Source organism: Varroa destructor, unplaced genomic scaffold (assembly GCF_002443255.2).
Source record: "Varroa destructor unplaced genomic scaffold, Vdes_3.0 BEIS01000006.1, whole genome shotgun sequence".
Taxonomy (NCBI): Eukaryota; Metazoa; Arthropoda; class Arachnida; order Mesostigmata; family Varroidae; genus Varroa; species Varroa destructor.
Window position 1 is genome coordinate 24,410,221 of NW_019211459.1, and position 22,878 is coordinate 24,433,098.

At 43.3% G+C, this 22,878-nt stretch overlaps 1 protein-coding gene and 1 long non-coding RNA gene across 12 annotated transcripts; one reads left to right on the plus strand and one right to left on the minus strand.

Annotated features, from left to right (window-relative positions):
* Positions 1-6: 6 nt before the first annotated feature.
* LOC111253357 (uncharacterized) lies at positions 7-21,399 on the minus strand. Of its 10 annotated transcripts, none has more exons than XM_086993822.1 (8): positions 18,222-21,399; positions 8,630-8,808; positions 7,885-7,958; positions 7,040-7,412; positions 6,463-6,726; positions 5,750-6,198; positions 3,274-3,585; positions 7-2,457 (listed from the first exon to the last, which is right to left on the minus strand). In XM_086993822.1, exons 2-8 carry the CDS (start codon positions 8,721-8,723, stop codon positions 2,254-2,256), a joined length of 1,770 nt encoding a protein of 589 aa, XP_086849948.1. In that variant the 5' UTR covers positions 8,724-8,808; positions 18,222-21,399; the 3' UTR covers positions 7-2,253. The 10 variants fall into 10 exon arrangements, with proteins under 10 accessions (XP_086849948.1, XP_086849947.1, XP_086849946.1 ...); XM_086993821.1 differs by lacking the exon at positions 18,222-21,399 and adding an exon at positions 10,996-15,014; XM_086993820.1 differs by lacking the exon at positions 18,222-21,399 and adding an exon at positions 9,392-9,910.
* On the plus strand, positions 8,761-12,779 carry LOC147755014 (uncharacterized). 2 transcript variants are annotated; one of them, XR_015330735.1, is made up of 4 exons: positions 8,761-9,040; positions 9,904-10,065; positions 10,298-10,571; positions 10,952-12,779. It is a non-coding gene; the product is annotated as an uncharacterized LOC147755014 (long non-coding RNA). The 2 variants fall into 2 exon arrangements; XR_015330734.1 differs by having other exon boundaries at positions 9,904-10,571.
* Positions 21,400-22,878: the final 1,479 nt, after the last annotated feature.

Consider the following 22,878-nt stretch of genomic DNA (forward strand, 5'->3'; position numbering starts at 1 on the left):
ATATTTATATATTTTTATGTACGTAGTAGTAACACAGTGCCGCCCGTGCTACTGAGAATTGCCCAAAAATCTTGCTTGATACATATATTCACTATATATATATATATATATATATATATATATATACGTTCCCACCTTTCGTAAAATCCATTTCTCTTTCAACCGTCTTGTCTACTATTAATAATACAATATTTTTGTTATAATTATGTAGGTTTTTCTCTGTCACAGAAACTATAATTACAAAAATTACTCGACTTTGCTTGGAGTCTGCTTGACTGCTTGGATTACTGCGTTAACTTGATTAATTATTGTGTGCCGCGCCATCTACTTCTTATCATTTCCAAACATCGCAACTTATTTTCATACTCAACACCTGCAGTGGAATTGCCTCTTTTCATAGATGGCTCCCCTGCCAATGGTGAGGAACTTCGCTGTACATCTTTTCCAGAATGGCTTGTTGCCTCTCGATAAAGGTATAATTATACCACTTTTTAGCTTGTATCATCGCTTCTACGAAGTATTCTGTTGTACACCACCATTCGTGGAAGAGAAAATCATTTGCCCTTAACAAATAACCAACTGCACACAATCTGTATTTAAACTAACACTAATTGACAACTGTAATTAGGTGTACATATGCACCTATTAGAAAAAAACTAACTCTGAGCAATGAGGAATAGGTTCGTTCACAATCACCACCTTTAATTGCAAGGCGATTAACAAACCCCCTGGCTTACAAGCTGCTCACCATACATAGAAATCGATACTTGTGAACCTACGAACTCACAGTCATGCGTAAATGTATCAGTGTCCATCTTTGCAGCAAGCAGGCTTCCAGCTTATTTATACTCGAGCTCACTCCTCCGTCGTACGCTATTTAACTGGCATTTAGTTGGACTTCCTGCGTCTCTTCCCTGGCTCCCAATTATAGCGTGATTTGGCTTTTCTATCATTTTTTTCTCCTAACGAAAACCACTTATCTCTCCTTCCACTATTTCTGTACAGTACGCGCCACGATCCGTCGTGGTCTGTGACACCTTTTCACTTTGAAGTGTTTGCGTGTCCAGCGATGCTACTGAGAACTGTCGAACGCTGTTTGTCAACAAACATCCGACTAATTCGATCAGTATTTTACCGTATGTAGCAATATGCCTTGAAATCATCGTTAAATGTGTATAATTGAGCTCCATTGAGCCAACGTGCAGCCACCGACCCACGGCCTGTGTCGTGGCCATCACCGGGATAGTGGGACCCAAATGTGTCGTCGCTGCGCTCGTACGCAACCCGTTGCTTCGCATATTCACAACTCTCTCGAGTCTTCGTCCGCAGGTGGTAGACATTTGTCTTTGCAAGAATGACGACCTACAAATCGATTAATGGCCGCTTCCACAATTGCATTCACGTCTAGGGTGGCATAGGTGTACATAGTAAGGGGATCTCACGCCAAAGATAGAGTCGATTTGACACTGATTGACATGCTTCGCTACACGCTCTTGTCAATGGACATTGGGTGAATTGAACTTATACCGAGTAGGTATGTATATGGCTCGAATTCGGCAGGAATAAATTTTATTTCCTTTTTGCTTTGAATAAACCACTGGTACAGCCTGACCGTCTTCAGTATACTACTTGTGGGTTCACCGGTTTCAATCCAATGTGCGTAAGTATGTTTGCAGTATTTCGCCATATTGTTCGTGCGCAGATTCCCTCTGTCGCTCTCTCTCTGATGGCGACATTATCGTAACTCGTCGGCTGTCGTCGATCCGGGCTCGTTGCTACAGCGCGGCCACAGGGTTGGCTGTTGGGGCACTCGGAGTACCCACAACGGACCCGCAATACTGCATCACTGCGCCGTATGTTATCATCATGTGAATGATGATATCGATAAATCCATCTTCGATTGACGACTTAAATACGCCGAGTATTTGTTATTGTGAATTGAGACTCGCTGAATTGAGATATGCCCGCTCTTTGCTATCGAGTTGCTCAGACTATCATTTGCTTTGCTAGCGCGTTCTGCAGTTTTCTGGTTGACAATTAATCTTTCATCGCTGGCGTCGAGAGGCGTACGAGCCAATATTGATATCGACGTTCAAGAGGCAGGCTGGTTATTGCTTGACGGCCTAGTTATTCAGTTGTCAAGGTTATATTGACGCACGCCGTTCCTCTATCATACCCCTATTTATTCCTTATGGCGTTAGTACTATTCGTCCGCGGCTCACTAGCCGCTTGTGATCTTATCATGTTCACGGATTAGTGAGTCGCATGTCCGAGTGAGGACGGCGTTCCTGCGGCAGCTGCCGCTGCCGCCGCATCCATCATGAGCGGCTGGTAGGCCTGCAGAGGTGGACTCTGCATGATGAACGGTGCCAGGCCAACTAGTGTACGTTGCAAGGCCTCTGCTGCCTGTTGCTGCTGCTGCTGCTGTTGATGTTGTTCGTCTGCGTCGTCCATCTCCTGCAAAAAGAGAAAAAATGCATTTTAAAAAATAGCTGGGGGAAAATGTTACGAAGCCATAATAAAGATGTATGTAAAAGCATAAATAACTATCGTGTACATTGAAGAGTGACGTTCATGGTCGATCGCGAACAATGCGTAACGGTTGTTAAATGAGGGTATCTAAATATGTTGCTTGTTAGTGAATATTGGATATGCGTATCTCAATGTGCTGAAATTTTTGGCAAAACTCTTTTTAAGCTTAATTTGTGCTAGCTCATTTTAAACAGTCTGCCTGTTAAATGTCCTATAGGCAATCAATCAAAGAAAATTTACCGAAAGGCGAGATTCGCTGATGTGACTTTTCATGCATCAATCAAGGGTTAATGAAACATTTTTTTTATTCAGGCTGAGAATATTTAGGCTTCAGTTAATATGCTATCATTAATTATATGAAAATACCAACGGCAAGTAAAACTCCGATAGATAAAATGACGAGGCAAATTGCTTCTCTAGAAATAACCAGAAGAATTAAATCTGAAGAAATAAAGCGGGTATTCCACATATAAAGGTTCTAAAAATTATTTACATATAATGTTCTAGTGTAAACCAAATTCGCTAGGTTTTTAAAGGGAAAATGGGGCTTAATTAAATACCACAAGCATATCTTAAAGTAATAATCACAGTAATTTTCATTCATTACCTGAACCACAAGAGCAAGCCATTTTTCTCTAAATTCAGCTTTCTAAGATAATCCAATGGTCATATCGTTTGTCTTAAATCTTCGAATACGAGAGTAATACATGAGCTTGAAAGGCGTGTGATGTAGATTCGCACCTGCTTGGGTATGTTGTATACGACAAAGTTGGCGAGCTGTTCGGTGGCCATATCTTGTCTTGAAGGCCGACCTCTTTTTCGTTTGAGAGGATATGGCGATGGCGGAACCCCCATGGGAAACGCATGAGTTATCCGCATGTGCTCGGCCAGCGTTTCACCCGATGAGAAGCCCTTGTTGCAGATGGCGCAGCAGACACCGCCCTGCTGTTGTCCAGACTGGCTCCCTTGGCCACTCGATTGGCCTCCGGGGCCGCCCTGACCGCTTGGAGCGGGACTGGCTAAGCCTGCCATCTCGTCCTGCGCGGGCGTCCGCTATAAGATTGGCAAAATCAAGAGCAGTTTTCTAGTACTGGTATTTCTAAAAAGGACGTAGCATATGAGAAAACGTTTCTTCAACATCGAATTGTTTATTTTCAATTTTTCTATTCTATTCTATAATGTTTAGAGGCAGAAAAGTCGGAAGAGAGTTTTTTAAATAAAAGATTAGTGAGCTATGCTCACTTAGCATGCCTTTTCCAATGTTACAGAAAAAAAATGTTTCTGAAGGCTTTGTGGGTATTCGGTGGTTGTCGGAAAAGTATCAGCCGTTTCAAGCAAAAGCCGAAACCGATAATAATCTGATTATATAAGATCCGAGTTACATGGCGGATGCAACAAAATTTTCCATTTAAGCCGTCTCGATGTTTGCCAGGTACCTAAAAATGAATGTGGCCTGGCATTGTCATGGCGACGTCTTTTCTGTTTACTAGTCCCGGTCGGTTTTTTGTAATGGCTTGTTGTAATCCTGTTAGTTGTCGGCAGTAGAGGTCCGTATCAATCACTATACCAGGCGGCAGCAACTCATAATGCACAATTCCTTCCCAACCCTACCAAACATACAGCATCATCTTCTTTGACGTCAGTCCGGACTTTGCCGTAGATTGTACCATATACTTTTTTTTATTGACGCATTACTGCGTAATGTGACCCGCTAAAATTACTCGCGACCAACCGCTTTAGAAATGGCTCGATCCCCTTGCGTTTCTGTTTAGTTTCACAAATGGAAGTACGACTGAGCGACTTTTTCCTGCGTCAGTTCGTGTGGCACATAAACACTGAGCTTTTCTTTGTAATCGGCTCTTTGCAAACGGCTTAAAACTATTTAGCGATGAATGCTGGGTCCTTACGGCAATGTTATGGCTATTCACGGGTCGGCCTTGCTCATATTTTTTAATAATTTCCGCACCTTTTTCCGTAATCGCTCTGTTAATCCTAAAATTGTGAAACATGTTGTATTTTTTGTCAGAACACAATCTCTATCGTCTTCAAGGAATCCGAATACGTCAATTCAAAACTTGAGCATGTTTACAATTGCTAAACGTTAACTTTTGAATTAAAACGGTAACGCCGACCCATATTACCTGAGAGATGTAACTTGAAAGTTATCTAGCTGGACGACTAACAATTTTTCCACAGCTATATATATATATGGCTAGAGCATTTTCACTTCCCATTCGCCCTATAATAGTGAAAACGCTGCTCGATTTATGTCGAGTTTTCGGTAATGTTCTCGAGCTCTGTATGTCAATTTGTTGTTTTACATTTATGTCATGAGAAGCAGTTCGCTACTGAAGCGCGATAGACTGCTTCGAAAAAATGGACACTGAACTTGTTTAATAATGCCAATATATTTTTTCAAACGTAATTATTAAATGGGCTACAATAATACGAATAAATAAATTTGGCCAGTTTAGTCAAACGTTCGAACTGAAAAAAGTCATATAACAATGATATTTAATTATATTCGCCTACATCATCAACATTTGACTGTAAAAGTTTGATTGCATAATAACCCCCCGGATCCCACTTCAAACACACTGTTTTCGAGACCGTGTTCTTCGCTCGTATTACTAGGCCTTCTGCTGAATTTACGCTGATTACGAAACTCTATACCGTCGATTACCTGACGAAATATATATTTACTTATCGCATACAGAATATACATCGTGTTTACTATATTTAGCAAAACGGTTTTTTGTAAATCATTAAAATTTGTTCAATTTTGCAATGGCCCGACTAAGTTTATAACGAAAACATCGAATATGTTCTCACACTTCTTGCTCATTCTGATCGTTCAAAAATGGCGAAAACACAGCATGCTTATTCTATTTAGGAAAAAATAAAACAACGCAGGGATTAAAGTGCAACAGCTTCTCTTCTTTTGGTAGTAATTAGGTTTAAAGGCGCTAGAAATAGAGAGAAAAAAATTTCTTTTTCTTTTTATAAATCCAGCTTTTCCTGTTGATATTTTATGGCGCATTGCAGCGTTGTCTCATTTATCCCTTTAAGATAACCGAAATTAATAGAGTTATTTGGAAATTGGCCACACAAAAAATTATCTATAATACACACAAAAACTCGACTCGTTTGAAAATATTGACTGAAAAAAAGAAAATTATGCTCATCGCGCTATCATTAGGGTCCTTCGACCATATACCAAGACTAGTTCGGCCTGGGGTTGCTGCTGCTGTGCCTGCTGTTGTTGTTGCTGCTGCTGTTGTTGTTGCTGCTGCTGCTGCTGCTGCTGCTGCTGCTGCTGTTGTTGTTGTTGTTGTTGTTGTTGTTGTTGTTGCTGCTGCTGATGCGGCTGTTGTTGTGCTTGTTGTTGCTGTTGCTGTTGCTGTTGTTGTTGTTGAAGGTGGTTTGCTAAACTGCTGCCGCTTTGTGCGGCCTGCGCCACCTGTGGGCTGGCCGGACAAACCTTGCCGCGATGGGCGCGTAACGAAGCGTCGGAGGCAAAGCCTTTGCCGCAGAGCGGACAGTGGAACGGACGTGAACGCAACCTCTCCAGCTGGGATTCGTGGTTGCGTAGATGTTGCTGTAGGTTTGACAGCTGGGTGAAGGCGCGCGCACACTCCGCCACCGTGCATCTGTACGGACGCTCCCCTGTCGCGGAAAGAAGTTCGGTTTAATGATCAATCAGTTGTGAAATTAATAAGACATTGAACAGAATCAATATTACTGAAAAATAAAACCCAGCGTGTAGGAATATAGTATTAGAATTTGATGTTATTATGATTGATTTTTTGTCGAATTCTCATATCACATAACATATAAATATGCAATATTATTTTGGTGCAGCTGGTTACGCGTTGTGCTTGTACGGAAATCTTGAGCCGAGGAACACATTCTTGACGCTAAACTACTGACCTGTGTGCAGTCGCGTATGCTGCTGCACGTGGCTGAGCTGCTTGAAGCGTCGATCGCAGAACGAGCATTTATAGGGCTTCTCCCCGGTGTGGATGCGCGTATGTTGTGTGAGCTGGTGGCTGCTGCTGAAGCCTTTGAAGCACTGCAGACATTGATGCTGGTGTGAAGCCGGTACCCTTGGAACACCCGGAACGCCGGACAAAGCTGGTCCCCTGTCGCTTGCCCGGGGGTAGCCCGCTCCACCAACTCCAGCTTGAAGTCCGCCTAAAGTAAACAATGGTGAATAGAGCAACCCATACACTGATGTCAACAACGAACCCCCTTAACTACCATTCTCGAAAACAAATCTCGAAACAATGCTCGAAGACGATACAAACACCGAGGAAAACAAATAATTCGACACGTTTATATCATGTTATAATACATTAGTACGTATTTATATATACAGATTTGTAAATATCACCACTGGCAGCAATACGTATTTATATATACTGTTGAAGTTTAAAATTTTCTTGCTTATCACAGCTACATAACAAGTTGAGCAAACAATATTCTCTCGGTAGGGATGCGCACTTACCAGGTGGAAGAACATCTGCTAGGGGCCCCTGGGGCCGTGGAGGTTGTCGAGGCGTAGCGGCTCGTGACGTCAGAAGTCCGCCACTTCCGTTGCTCCCAGTACCTCCGCCGTTACCACCGCCTCCGTCACCACCAGAAGACGCGGCTCCATCGGCTAGTGCATTTGCCCCCGTGGGCGGCCGCAGTAGTGCTTGAGCACCATGATGCGATGGCGCCTGCGGGGGCTTAGGACTGGTCGGTGCCGCGTTCGTTGGCAGGCCGTGATAGTGGAACTCCTGCATGGCTTGAGATGGGCCTTGACCCGCAAGACCGTGTAGCGGTTGACCAGATTGTGAGAGAGCACTCGCCTCAAGCTGCTGTTTGTACATCCACAACTGGAATGAATATATGGGTGACAACACGCACAATAAAAATTGTTATTAGTAAAACTTTTAAAACTATAGCAAATTCGAGAACGGTAAGGCAACCCGAACGTTTGTAACGATCATGTGGTACAGTTAAGTGCAAAAGCAAAAAAAAAATTATGCCTAATTTTTTTTTGTTTTTGATTCTAATTGAAAAAAAAAAGAGTGAATTTCAGAAGTCCCGTTTGAACCAATCAGATACCGGTTGTGTATGTAATAAGTTAGATTGCGGATACGAAGAGTACCGCATGATTAGGGGAAAATAAAAAATGACAATGACCAAACTAAAGTTGCAATTTTTAAATTTTTTTTATTCGACTAGCATCAGACTAATAAATATGTTATTTAAATACGAATAACCAATTGAGTTTGCCTATAACATACGGCTAACAAACAAAATTATTCAAAACAAATAAAATATTCCTTGAAAAGAAACAACTACCTTTGAAACAAAGGTGAACGTCCGTACGTACTTTTCATGCCTGGCTACAAGCAAACGGCATAGGATCTTCATCGCTGGCAAGGTCAGGACAATGAGTTGGACGAAAGAAAACTTGCATTTATGATTTAAGTCAGTCAACAAACCCTCTGCCCATCGCTAGGGTGCAGACCCCTTCACAACGAGGATGGTCTATATTTGGAATTTTTAGCAGGACGTATCGAATTCGGGGTCCGTTTCAGAACAAAAACCGGACCTAAATGGTCGCTTGAGCCGTGACGGCCATTTCTGCTCCAAGCAAACATGTTCATGGATGCTGAATGTTCGTGGATGGCTAAAATATAGGGACAAGTGAGAGAGAGTCAACCATCAATAAATTACGATTTAAGAACGCTTTGGATAAGCGAAAGGTAAACATCTAATTTAGGTCATTATATTAAAAAAAACCATGAACACCTAACTAATGCAGTAGTAACACCTCTTATTACAGTGAAACAAATACAACAAAAACACAACATTGTAGATGAAACCTAGTGTCAATTTTTCCTAGACTAATTTGTTTCTTAGCGCAACAATGGTTTTTACTACACATTCATCGCTCACGTCTGGAATTGACTTAAGTAAGCATTCGGATTCAGGACCCTAGGCTCTGGGCAGGTTAAAATCGAGATGCCATTCCCTCTCTGTAAAAATCCGAACGTAAATGGCTTGGCCTCGAATAAAAATAAGTTCAGATAAGCCATATTACCCTTTTTCAATATGTCCGGTGCGCACTGCAACGTCCACCGATATGTGAGGACATCTGAACGTTCTAAAGAGACGTGTATGATAGCTGAATTCATATTGTACACCAAGGCACTTTCGCACGCATCTATTTGCTTTCGGTCATGTACGATGCATTCGTTAAGTAGGCAGACGGTCCATTTCCTAGTAAAAAAATAGCAATTTATTTGTACAACCTACGGAGGATACTGAAAAGCGCCCGCAGAATGCAGTCATTTATTGATCATATGCCTCTAGCGGCAAAATTAATTTTCAAGTTGACCGTGTCAACATTAGAAAGAAGTTGTACGAGTCGAAATATAAAAACTGTTGGCATTTTCTAAAAGAATCTTCTAGACTGCAGTAATAGTGTAAACGAGGATCCAAAACGCGGAAGGTCAGTGAAAACAAAGAAGTCAATTCTATTCTGTCGTAAGCCGTCGCTCGAGTGAATGAAAGTTATGAAGCATTACAAACTTACAGATAAACATCGAGTTTTAGCAAGTTATAGTTGAGTTTTCATAATATAAAGTCCTGGCATAAATACTATCCACTCGTATTCGCGTAATTCATCAAAGTGATAGTAACTGCATTCAAGTGGAATATGTAGAAGTTGTTCTTAAGGTAAAACTCTTTCTACGGCTTACATGTATCGCACCTTATTTAGCTAAAAAAAAAACAAAATAAAAGTAAACAGTTCTAAAAATGTACATATGCTCCTTTTTACGTTTAAGCTTCTTGTGCTTACCTCCTGTTAAACGCGCATTTAATTCCCATGCTCGACACCCTCTTATTCCTTGTCATATCTCCCACCAGATAATAACCCTTCACTTTTAACGATAGGTGAAATTAATATAACACCATCGACAGCTCATCTATAGCACCAACTAATTATTGTCTGTTTAGACCGCCGCTATTCGGTATTGCTTTTGATGGCGATGCATTTATTATTCTGGGCCGGTAGCAGAAACAGTGGCCAACACAGCTAACGGAATACGTCATACATTACTTCTGAGAACCGAAACTACTGTTTCTTTAGCTTTTTTGCTCTTGCGTTACTGTTCTTTGACGGGTACCTGCTCGACAGACTGCTTGGCCGGCAAGCGCGACGCACATTTATCCTTTAAACCGATCTTTGTCTGGTTAGAGCTCACTATGTGCGGCCTACGGACCCTCTCAGTAAAATCGTCGCATTGGCTCAGTGAGTCAGAGCCTACTGTGTTCTCGCGTGCTACCACTTGAAAACTGTTGTTTTTCTAGGGAAACCATTCTAAGGAATGATAATTGAAAAATAACATAGCTCCTGGCTCTCTTATACATCCCCTGCCCTCCTACTGCACCATCATTCGCGTGCCGCCTGCCTGCGTTCGTTTTAAGGCTTGATGGACTTCAGCACCTATCTCTTTTGCTCCATACCTCCTGGTGAGTCTCCTCCAATTTCTCTCTCTCGCTCTGCTTTTGTTGTTTCTTTCTATGTTGTGTCTCATACACTCGCTTCTTCACCGTGTCCACTCATGGAACTCCACAACCACCCCTCGGTCCCTTGCCGAACCCCCTCTCTCACGTAGTGGAGAGAGGCGTTACTATTTTTGTGCTATTTTTTCCCTATAACGCAAGTTGGTCCTTTCCACGATTTTTTATTTTCCCTTAAAAGAAAAAACGGATAGCCATCTCCTCGTCGCCAAACCAGCCACAGCACACCAAACTGAACGGACTATGGAGTACCGCTAACAGGGGTAACGGCGCACCCCTTATGAAAACAGTCTTGTCCTGTATGCTGCTGACGATGACGATGGCTTTCGACACCTTCGACTCGCGACACCCGCTCGGAACGGCCTGGGAAAGCAAAACCTGAAATCTTAACATAGCTCAGAAGAGTACTGAGCAGCAATAATTCTAATATGTGGGCCCACTTGCAGACCGTAGAGGTACAAATCAATTACCACTGTTACCATTATTCCTTCTACGTAGTTTATTGTAATCGGTCCTTTTTCCGTTTCTCTCTATTAAATCGTATTGGATCAGATCATTGGATTAGTTTTGCGATAGGGAGGCGAGTGGCCGCTGCCTTTTCCAACGGGCATACTCTCCACTGACATGAATCTTTTCGGAAGTCTAAGAGAGCCGATGTTGATAGTTAGTGTAATATATATAAATCAAACCCATGCAACAAGGTAACATCTTTCACTGTTCATACACAGAATTAACCTAATTTATGAAACCTCATCTATTTCTGCACTATAACTAATTTTTGTGGGTTTGGTCTTTATATTATATTACTGTTTCTATCAATTCGAAATTAATTTAGCATTTTCAGTTCACGCCTTTTATAGAAACCCTTCTCTTACTAACATCCTTCGCTTGGAGTTCACTCTTCATGACTCGGAACGGCCAGAGACGGCGGTACGATGACTCAGATCACAGTACGGACGATCCCTGCCGCGAGCGACTTGCGACCGCCACGAGTTCGCCCACTCGGACACAGGGTTTGGACCAAAAGGAAGCAGTGATTCGCGCAATCGCGAAAATATGGTCGTGATCGTCGTCGTGTCTTTTTTGTTGTTCTCTTGTTCTTCTTCAAGGTCTTCACGCGGTGTTGACAAGTCAGTTCTCTAGTTGTCGTCCGCCAGTGTATTTCAAGCCTCCCGAAGCGAACCTCCAATGTTACGCAGATTGCCACCGAATGCCGTTGAAACTATGATTTTTGTCGCGGCCATCGTGGGTCGCGTCGAGCCACCACATTTTTCAAGCAGCCATTTGACGCCTTGCTGCCCTGACGCCCTGTGTTGTGGCCGCGGTCCCGCAGCTGTTATGGGTACCTGACGCGATCTCATCGTAAGACCGGTGAAAACGCAAAGGTCGTCTAAGTCGCGATTGTGGATTCAAACGCTGGCGCGTCGCCGCTATAGCATGATGCCGCTGCTATTGCTGCTGCCAAAACCATAGCCAGGATGACGAATAGGGTTGACAAATGTATTTACAGGGTCCGCAGTCCGACTCCACCTACACCATTCAAATCACAGTACTACTAGTACAAACGAGACGATCAGCCGATGCACAACTTTGTCACTGTAACTCCTCTGATGCTGCTCTATCTCCGATCGCGATTAGCACTATCATGACCATCACTGAACAACGCCACGAAGCACTACGATGGACCACAAAGCACATTCTATCTGGTTTATCAGCTGAGGTGTCCGCACTTCACCGGTAGAACGTACAGGTAGACCTCGTCATTCCACGGGTTCACTTAGCGCGCGCGAACCAAACGCGCCGGCATGAATGTAACGGGGCAAAAGAGTTCGACAGAGGCAATGGTACGACGGAACACGGAATATAACAACGACTAGTGTTGAGGAGTGCTCCGATCCTGCGTGACAAAGTGTCGTGGCTCGGACGCTCCTGCAGCAGCAAGCTAGCCCCAGAGCAGCAAACGGCAGACGGTAAGCGGGCGGCTGCTTCTGCAGGATGCGGGCCGCCGCCGCCCGACAAAAAGAAGCTCTCCAAAGAGCTCTCCGAATGAATGTTTTTATTACCAGGCTCTGGCACAATCGGGCGCCCTGAACCATCCAGCGAGTGGCGCCATCTGGCGGGGCCCGGAATTCGGGGTTTGTGGAGCAACCACTTGGGGGAGCCACTATTTCTGCCAAGAGATAGCTTGGTGTACAAAGGTGCCACGGAACCTTGTTGAGACGAGAGACGGTGGATAGTCACAATACATACGAGGCCATCAAATTCGAGCTGAGAGCAGATAGATTAAGCAATAATTGTCACTTACAAGGGTGATGCCTCGGTAGGCCACTATTACCATCAGCGCAGAAGTAGCTTTGTATCTTGGATTAGAGACAGAGACACAATGTAAAGTCCCCACACATATATGAGATAAACACCTTGAGGATGCTAATATAAAAAATAGTTTATTTTTATACGAGAAACTGGGAAAATATTTGAAAATATTATATTTTAGAGATGTCTTCCTATTGGATATTTCTTATGCGGAATGACATAGAGCACTCGGAAATTATAATGCGAAAGTAGGCATTGAAATCAAGTTTATGGGCTCTATTGCTGTATCTTTTGCAGAAGACTGCATATGAAAATAAGCAATAATACAAAATGATGATTCTTTATATGAACATTGTTCCATCTGTTAAAACAGCTTCAGTGTCGTTGTAAAAGAATTATACAAGATAAGATCGTTGAAAAAGATAATTTTCAATAGTTTGCAGAAGTCCGCCTGATGTTTTCATATTGTGCACCTAGAGTATGCAAATAACGAATGTTACTACGGATCGTTCTATTAGCCGCAAGTAAACACCCACACTCATCTTTTTTTCTCGAAATGTTAAAAGGATGCACTAGAATATCAACAAAGAAAGACGAAAATCAAACGTAGATCCCTACCAACCCTGTCCTAAGGAAGGATATTATATTCGTTGATAGAGTCATTTATAGGTTTTGTCCGAAATGAAAGATTGATAATCACCAGCTCTGCCAAAAGCCGCAGCAGAAGGTTACCAAAAGAACACGTTGTCAAGGGCCAACTGCGGTCATTATGTTTTTTAGGTTATCATCCGGCTGTTTTCGGTAGGCAAGTTGTAGTCGCTAGCTGAACAGACGAATAAAATCAATAATAGTTAAGACAACTGCAGCTCTATAGACACCACAATGTAGTGGTGACAAATTTCTATTGATTTTGATATTCGGGATATTTATATTGCAGTTTTTTGAACTGCCTAAGCAGAAGTGTCCGGGCGGTCCTACCCGAAATGCTACACCATCGACCAACCCAGCTGATAGAAAGGGAACCCAGTGCGACCTGGTGACCCTGCAGGCTGAGTAAAAAGCTGCGATGTCAGACGAGACTAGCGTGCGCCAGAACACCCTTTTGTCCCTGTTCTGTCTGGCCTAATTAAGCAAGCTCAGTGGTCAATATCTTAAAAAAAAATAGACGAGATATCCAAAGTAAAGACAGCAAAAGCTTGCTTCAAAAATAGCCAGAAGTATACCTGAGGAGCCTCAAGTCCTTCAAGGTAATATCTGGCTTGAAATCAGTAGCCTACTTAGTTACAGACCGAATCAAGGCAAAACTCAGTACAATGAGATCGTCGTATCACATCATCATCAATGCGTATACACGTAGGCTATTGATGTGGTAATGTGACTGCTAATTGGTCATAACAATACGACACAATAACAACTAGAAATCACTTAACACTAGCTGAAATCAAGCCCATAGCTTCTTGACCGCTTTTATTTACCCTATCACAACGATGGTCTAAAGCAGTTTAGAGAACTATACTGTATATGAATTTATATCATGTATGAGATACGGTTTGTTGAAATGAACCAGCTGGCATTCACAGATACAGATATTAATCATCAGCCGGATACCTGCATGCCTTTGTAGGCTCCGTAGGAAAAAGACCCGCACATTGCCTGCTAAAACACTGCCAATAATGAATATTGATATCACCTTCTAATGGATCGATAATTGTGCCTTTCGGGAACATCCGAATCAAACTTGATTGCTTAAACGACCGATAGCATTATTCAGACGATTGAATAACCATGCTTAAAGTAATTCTTATTGTTAACTCTATTCGTAAAATCGTCACACCGGCTTGCGTGTAGGTGAGTGATCAGAACTTAAGGTCATACCACAATTTCTTGGCTTTGATAAAAAAAAAATTTCAACCTTTACATCCGCTACTGCTGTGAAACAGTCCTGTGCTAGCTCACAATTCTCAGGTATCTTTTTTTTTTTATTGTTCGGGCATTTCGGTCTCAACAATTTCATAATTGATGAGCTTCTCTAGGAAGTGTGCGATATTTGAAACAAATCTATTGCTTGATTGTTGGCATTACCGGCCCGCATCTTCCGCACAAAATTGTATTCGGTTTTTTTTCTAGAGGGCTGTATCTACGGGAGTCATGGGTAAACAAATACCATAAGCTTTCACATTTGTACGCTATAGGGAGGTACACAGTATTAGCTTGTCCCATCTTTTCCTTCTACGTGAGCCTGATCACTACAAATTGCTCTTTAGCGCTTTTCAGGACGAGCCTGCGTTCGCCACGCATACATTCACTGTCTGGAGAAACGAAGGGGGCAACAGATTCAGGTGATACAGAGGTGACATTTACGGCGTACCGAAATTTGTTTGCGATTGCATTGCAGAACAATTTTGAGGGCTACAAGCACGATGAACAGAACGTTCTATGGTACATATAAATGCTATGCACGGTTCGAAGAAGTTAACATGCGCGACGTGTGTGATAGATGCTGGATCATTGCCTTTACGTATACGTGCACAGTTATTTTACTCTGAAACATTACTCTTTAGTACTGATTAAACATACTTTAGGGACTTTCATTTGGTCCGGCCTAAGATGGTCTCGTCATCACTTACCCAGTAATCATTTTCGGACATTATACACACCTACGGCCGTATCGAGATTCTTGATTAGGGTATAACGCACGTTAGCTGACTAGGGACACCAACTTAGGCTGATCGACAATTGTATTAGAGTGTGCAATTTTTCACTTGGCTAGACTACGCATAGACCTATTATCTAGGTAAATATTGTACGCGCATATTTTATGATATTAATGGCTCGCGTGTGATTCCTAAGTTGTAGAGCGTGTCGAAAAAAAAAAACTGTTGTAACCGGACATCATGTCGACGTATGTCACTGTAACAAAAAGCTCTGTCTAGCGCTAAATGCCAACGTTCTCCTTACCACTCTTTCTCGCCGGTTTGATAAGAAATTAGCTGTAGGGGTGACTATAGTCATAAGCGGATATTCGTTCTATGGACATCCCCTCCTCGATCGATCCGAGGCCTATCTGTAAAGGCATCTAACTAACCAACCAACCGTAAAAGTGCTCTGGGAATCATTTCAAGCTAGAAACACCAGCCGTTATCAAAGACTCGCTGAGGTAGTTTGCCCACTCCGAGCGAATTACCGACACTGCTGTCCGTAATCAACATATCATGTAAAATGTATACGTACAATAACATGGCACAGTAGCCATATTTCTGGTCTCTGCGCTAATTAGAATAATAATAATGACAACAACAAGTAGACTGCCAAGTCATGACCATCAACTTTTAAAACTCATAAACACATATGTTCATTCCTACACAAACTTTGCCTCACTACGAAATCGAGCCCATTTTTACTCTACGTACTAGTAGTAAAACGGAATATATATATATATATAATTTTTCCTATGATTTGAATCGCCAATATATCCATATAGCCGTTTCTCACGCAGCGTGTGATGATTGCAAAGAATCAGTGCACTTTATAATTTTCTCAATATGAACAAACTATCGAGATTTTTAATGATTTGATCGATTGCTACCTTGCTGCTCGATATTGCTAGAGGTAGCGTATTCGCTAACGATTAGCAAGACTCTCATATATTATATTCAAATTGACAACACTATTTTTAATAAATAGAGAGTAGTATCGTTAAATTGAGTTTGAATCAGCTTCTAGTATTGAATTTTAATTATCGAGATACACGAACGCTCATTTAGTCAGAGGCAACTTCAGGATGACGCCAACAAAAAAAAAACAACTAAATATATATTCATCATGAACGATTACAAACTTTATGCATCTAAGACAACATCGATAACCTAGGTTCCTTTGGCTTTCATCATGCCAGCTGTTCGTTTCGGCTCTCTACTCCCTCATGGAAATTGCGTTCAGCGATGGGGCACACTTTTACGCGACGGGATGGTGGGGGTATGCGAACAAACAATACCGTCACCCGTAGGAAATACGAATGTTTAGGCTATCCACAAAAGGTTTACATCTTAAGAAATGACGCATCATTGACCTTAACACTGTAAATTCTGTTTGCACCCTAAATCATCGGGAAGCATTTGCAAGATATGCGCTTAGCAGTACGATTCACTACAGCGAGGAACTGCTAACGTAATCACATATTATACTATGACCGCTTCAATGAGCAGCTGATCTCCGGCAGCCGGGCCACCCAGATCATGTGACATAACCCCACGTGACTCGTTTTATGGGGGTAGCTCAAAAGCAAAATGTAGTGCAACGATATACGGTGCACGTGCTTAACGAAAATAGCATGCCGCCATTTCAACGAAAGGCCCAGACATGCGCGAAAAGGCAGCCAGAAGGAAGCTAAGCGAATAACTGCCGTGAACGAAGCCAAAAGCGATGTCGCGCTCGGCCGAAAAAAAAAAAACTAAATGCATAAAGTATATAATAAAAAAATTGATTATGTAAGAGTAGCGAATTGTTTTAATGATATTACTACCAATCAGGTAGTCGTTCCTAGATTAGGGAAAACATGAACGACACGATATATGAATTTTTGTCAATTAAATGAAAATTCGCTAATAACCACAAGTAATTATCTTGGAATTGACTTTCTGTAGTTGGCAATATCCTCGTGTTACGTAGTGGTCCCATCCTAATCAATTGACATCAATTAGAGGCAATATTAACTCTGCAACAGAGTGGAAAAATACGAGACTCGTCGAAGAACCGTATTTTTACCATAAACTCTTTGGACATTCGATATGAGGAAATAGCATCTGACATTTGTGCTTTTTTCCTAACCTATTTTGGTCGTCTCCCAAAGAGTAGATAAGCTGCACGTAATCAACAAAGTAGAATTTGAGCAAAAAAAAAAAGCTTTTTTTTGTGCAAGGAATACCCAATAATTGTTATGATTGAGTAACAATGATTTTTGACATAGAGTGAGTGGAAAGTTAACTATAAAACGCCGACTACTTGTAGCTTGGTCACTGCTGAGTATGAATAGAAAAATGCAGACGCGTATCTACTTGAAAACTAGCTTCATGTAGCTAACCGTACAAAATTAAATTTAAAAAATGTCTTTTTCGAGTGGTCAGAAGTTTGTTAAGTTTAAGTAAGACGTAGTCAGTGTGCTAGGGTCTTTTCCTGAGTACGGCCACATAGACTGCGCGTCCTAATCATTTGGTCTAATCTTTTAAGATTATTAATTCTGGTTATTTTCTTTCTTTATTTGCGCATGGGATGCTTTTTGAAAAAAGCAAAATACTGTAAAAAAATTATCTTCTTTTTGAACTTCATTTGTTTCTATCTACATTCGACGCACAGCTCCGCGTTAATCTTTCGTATAACCTAATAAGGTGACGTGAAACATGTGCAATATAATTATACGTTATTTAACAGGTCACTCAAATCGGCTCCCTGGAACAAATAAAGTTCCATGTAGTTACTTTTTTTTTGACAAAATTTCCCTTAAAAATAATCAGTGGAATAGAGTTCTCTTCAAATAAATCTGTTTACGACACCGACATTACTACCGTTCGCTTTACGTTCCTTTCCATTTAGGCAGCATTTGCCCCTTTAATGTTCGCCCAATATAATATACCTTGTTCCACCTCTTTGATTAATATGAGCCGCGCACCCTTTCTATTCCTACTGGCATAAAAGTTCGTATACTGCGAATTATTCATATCGCCTGTATCACAGGTAATCTGGCATGTATTTTTCCTACACGTATCGTGCGCAAAATTACGCCACAGTCCACTTACAGGCGGCGGGAACGGGTGTAAATTCGAAGACGAAGTGGCGGCCGAACTTGCCGACCGCTGCGTATGATCTTCGGCGGGCATTCCTCCAGCCGATGTTGACGCTGAGGTGGCTGCCATCACCGCAGCTGTTGTCCCGGGTCTAAACTGAGCCCCTGAGCACCACCAGCGCTCTGCCAGGTGCTCCGCTCTTCTTCGAGCCCCCGCCACGGCTTCGCCAGCAGCCGCAGCGGCGGCCGCTAGACGAACAGCCGTAGCCGGGGGGCTCCGCGTACCCACCTCACCGATGCTGATGATGGAGGCCAGCTTCCAAATGAATCGTGCTAACGAAGGAACTGACGAATTCAACTATTTGCTGCGCACTTATGCGGAGACGGTAATCATGAGGTTGAGTTAAGGCACTACGACAGCGCTGGTGATTCTCAAAACGGCGTTGATGATCATAATGTTGAAGTTGTTGCTGTCGTCTAGAAGTTGTTCCGATACGACTACTGCGCTGTGTGACAGCTGATTGTGCGTCAAGCATACTGGCGACGATGTGGTGTTAATGGTTGGCGTTCGAGAGATGGTTTGCTAGAGCGTACGACGGTTGAACAACCAGTTCACAAGAACAGTAACAATAATCACAATGACGATAAAGGTGACACTAATGGTAAGCTCAAGTGACTGCTTTCAAGGGAACAGCTGACTCGGACTGAATGAAGATCTAACGCTAGCGAATACAACGAAGCTCTGTACTAGCCGGCTATCTGCAGCGCACTAAACTGGTAAATACACCCCCCATATTTGCTGTATTTGAGTCACTTGCGTTCGATCACAATGAGAATAAAGGCAATGGCCCACCTTGTACGCACACACGAATTAATCGACACACTGATAGGCTGCTGTGCCAGTATAGCTGCCCTTGTATACGTAAAACTGCGACAGAAATTCGGGGAGCTCTGGTAGGGTAGGGCGGGCGGGCCGGCTTAACTCAACAACAACACCTAACCACATTCGCCTGTAGCGCAGACACGCATCATCGCCCACCAGGAACACTCGAAACGATCACAGCAAAAAAGAGAAACACAACTATCACAACGACACCGATACAGTCACCAATTGGCGTCAACAACAAATGGTGTCTATCCTATCGCACTGACTGACCCGCAATCATTTCCTTCGAACGCCGACGCAACATCATGTACATCCCGTAGAAAAGCTTCAGATCGCTGAAGACTCAATGTCTGTCGAACGAACTGGTCGCTGGAGCGACAACCGATCGCTGCTGACTAGCCGCGTGCCTGGGAGTGATACTGACCCAACAGCAGCAGCAGCAGCAGCAGCAGCAGCAATTCTTGGGGCGCCCTCCGGCCGTCGCGGTTCCGACTGCTCCTATTCGGCCACCACCTCTGAAGTTTCTGCTTCGGTTTTGCGCTGTTGCTGCTGCTGCTGCTGCTGCTGCTGCTGTTGTTGTTGTTGTATTGTTTTCGCTCCTCCTCGTACCGTCGTGCTTACCGGCTCCTTCGTCGTTAGCTGCTGCTGTTACTGTAACCGTCTTTCCTCGTTGCTGTCGAATGGCGGCAGCCGCAGCACGCAGTAGCTTGCGATTGGCATCTGCTTCGGTTGCTGCCGTCAGAGGTGTTTTAGTGGTTAGAGGAAGGTTGGCCAGTTGCACAAGTGCAAAGAGGCTGCTGCTGCTGTTGGCGCTAACGGAAACCCCCCGGTTGCCGACGCCGTAGCCGTAAGCAACTAGTAGGGCCGCTGTGGCAGTTGTTAGTGGTCGTTGTTGTTTTCGTCGTTACGGTCGGATAAGCAAGGGCGAGCTCACGGACCTGAATGTTTAGCGCGCCACGAGATCGCTGACGCCGATGGCGAGTGGTAACGAAGTACAACAACAGGCGACAAGCAGCTGCTTGCCAGTAGAACTGTCGCTATTAACGCACGTGTTGATACCACGGCGGCCGCTGCTGCCTCCTCTAGCAGAACCGCAGCCGCTGCCGGCGCCGCTACTACGGAGAACGAAAAATGCAGCATCAACGAACCACAGCAGCAGCAGCAGCAGCAGCAGCGCCAAGAACAGCAACAGCATCACTGATAGTTGTCGAAGATCACAGTCTGTCCGTTCGCGCGTCGTCCACTCCGCAACTCAGCCATTTCGCCAGCAGTCAGCCACCTTGATTTGTGCCCCATAAACAATAGTGCAAGCAACTACAAATGAACGGCGACAACAAAAAGATACTGCTGTTACTACTGACGGTAAGCAGGCAGGCAGGCAGGCAGGCAGGCAGCAGCAGCAGCAGCAGCAGCAGGCCGCGTTCGCAACAGCAGCGACGCAACGGCCAGCAGGGGCTCGTTCGTTGTTGGTTGATCAGCGATGCGCGCCGCGCGACTCTACCTCGAACACGCAAACCAATAGAAATTTGCTGGCTGACCTAACTGGTCGCCAGCTCTCATCTAGATCGGCTATATGTACACACTACGCAGCTGCCGCACGTAGCGTTACAACGCCCGTCCGGATACACAGAAGCGTTTGGCGACCGGTCCCTGCCTCAAAGCTGCTAAAACGCTACTACTACTGTAACTACGAACTCCTCTCGTTGTGGCCATCAGTACTCGCACAGACAGACAGACAGACAGGGGAAATTTTTTGGTGTTTTTTTTCTATCATCGTTGTCGCCACCGTCGTATCATAACAACGCTTGCGTACTATCTGGTAACAGGCAGCACAGACAGCGGAGCAGGTCCAGCGCCTAGCGGCGGCTAACCACGCTTGCGGAGCAGTCGTCGTCGCCGCTCACTGGAAAGCGCTCGCCACCACCAGCGTCGACTGGTGGCGCCGGCAATAGTCACTCTCAAGCGACCAGCGGTTGGCCGCCAGACAGTAGCCGGCAGCAGTAGCGACAAACATCGACAAAACGACTGGCACCGCTAGCAGTCGTCGGGTCTGCGGCGGCCGCAGCAGGCGGCGGCATGCGCTCCACAAGGAGCAGCTGCGACGCAGCGAGCAGTCGCCGGTAAAGGTTCCCACAAGGAAACCCTTCGTGGACGCTAGTGCCTGCGTAGACAACTGGAAGACTGTAGCTACTCTACGGCACTATGCGCATGGCTGCGATTGCCGCTAGCGGTTAAGTCTCGCGACGGCCGCAGTGGTGAAGCGGAGCGAAGAACAGCGGAGCTTCTCAGCAGTTGATCAAATTGAGTCGAACTAAGATGAAGTAGCGGAGCTAGTGAGCGAACGTGCGATATTTACGATTTTCTTTTGCTAGGAGGTTGCGCTAGCGACCGGCAGATGGCGCGCGATGCAAGGACGATGGCGACCCAACAAAAGCAGCTCCAGGTGCTCAATGATAGGGTTAAGTGGAAAAACAGTGAGAGACCGCGAGGCCGTAATGCATTTGAGTGCATATGTATATGTATATGTATATTTCGGTAGCGCTGAAACGTCAAACCTTATTTGGGAAGTGAATTATCCTTGTGAGGGGGCTCCTTAAACCTCGCATCAAATTCATTAGTTCATTTTGTGACCTTTGGAGCAAATATATGCTAAGCTATCGTTGACTTCCATTATAGTCAGGCTGATTAATCAACCTAGAATTAATTTCAGAAAGCGATGCTGATTGTAGAGTCAAGCTGGGGTCTCACGGTATTCAGAAAAAAAATGACAAAGTATGCTATGATATCAAAGATTACGTTTGATTTTTCTTCATTAATTTTAAATTTTATTCTTAAAAATATTATTATTTAAAAATTATTATTATATTCGGCTACATAGGTGAGTCATGGTTCCTTTATGGTAAAAATATAAAAAAAAAAAAAAAAAAAGCAACATCCATCATACTTTACTTTTTCCTTGAAATTCAAACCCTCCTTAACTCTCCATTCTATATAGAAATTTTTTTATGAATACCTGCATAAAGCTCCAAATATGATACCAAGATACCGAAATATGTCGTTGTTACAGAAAGTTGTAATAACGACTTCTTTCATCAATAGGTCCATCTTATTTTATTTCGAGGTTGGTAAGTTTAGTTAATATCAGACTCATAACGGTAACTTTATCTGAATATATATGTATGCTATAAGCACATATTAATTGTTCAATGCACTGAAATATTCTCGGAATAATTGAAATTCGAAGAAGCTCGAGAATCGCATGATTTTTCATATGTTGATTATTTTCGAGGCTACTTTTGATCCTATGTACAGGGGATGATTCGAAGCGTTAGGCTAAGCGGCTTCGGTGCCATGTTGGCAGTGTTTGCTCGGCCAAACAACTGGCCATCATTAAATTTGGCCTTGCGGCCCGTTGTGACTTATCATGTGCAGATTAGATTTATGAAAAGTTTCGTCCGCGAAACGCCATTTGACTTTCTTAGAGATTTGATTCTGAATATCCCTTCCACTTGAAAAGCTTTTATTTTCTATGAATGAACGAACGAAATCTTCCAAAACGCAACACTTTTCCGCAGGTGCCAAGTCTCTTTAATGGCTAATCCTTGTTATTTCGAACGCATATTACTATCCCATCGACAACGAAAAAATGACAATTCCTCAAATCCTGCCTAAAAGATAAGTGATTTTTTGTATCGAATTGAGAAAAAAATGCACTTAGTCCTTGTTTACACGAATTTTCTAGCTTAGTGAGTGTGATATGGACAGGTGATACGAAAAAGCACGT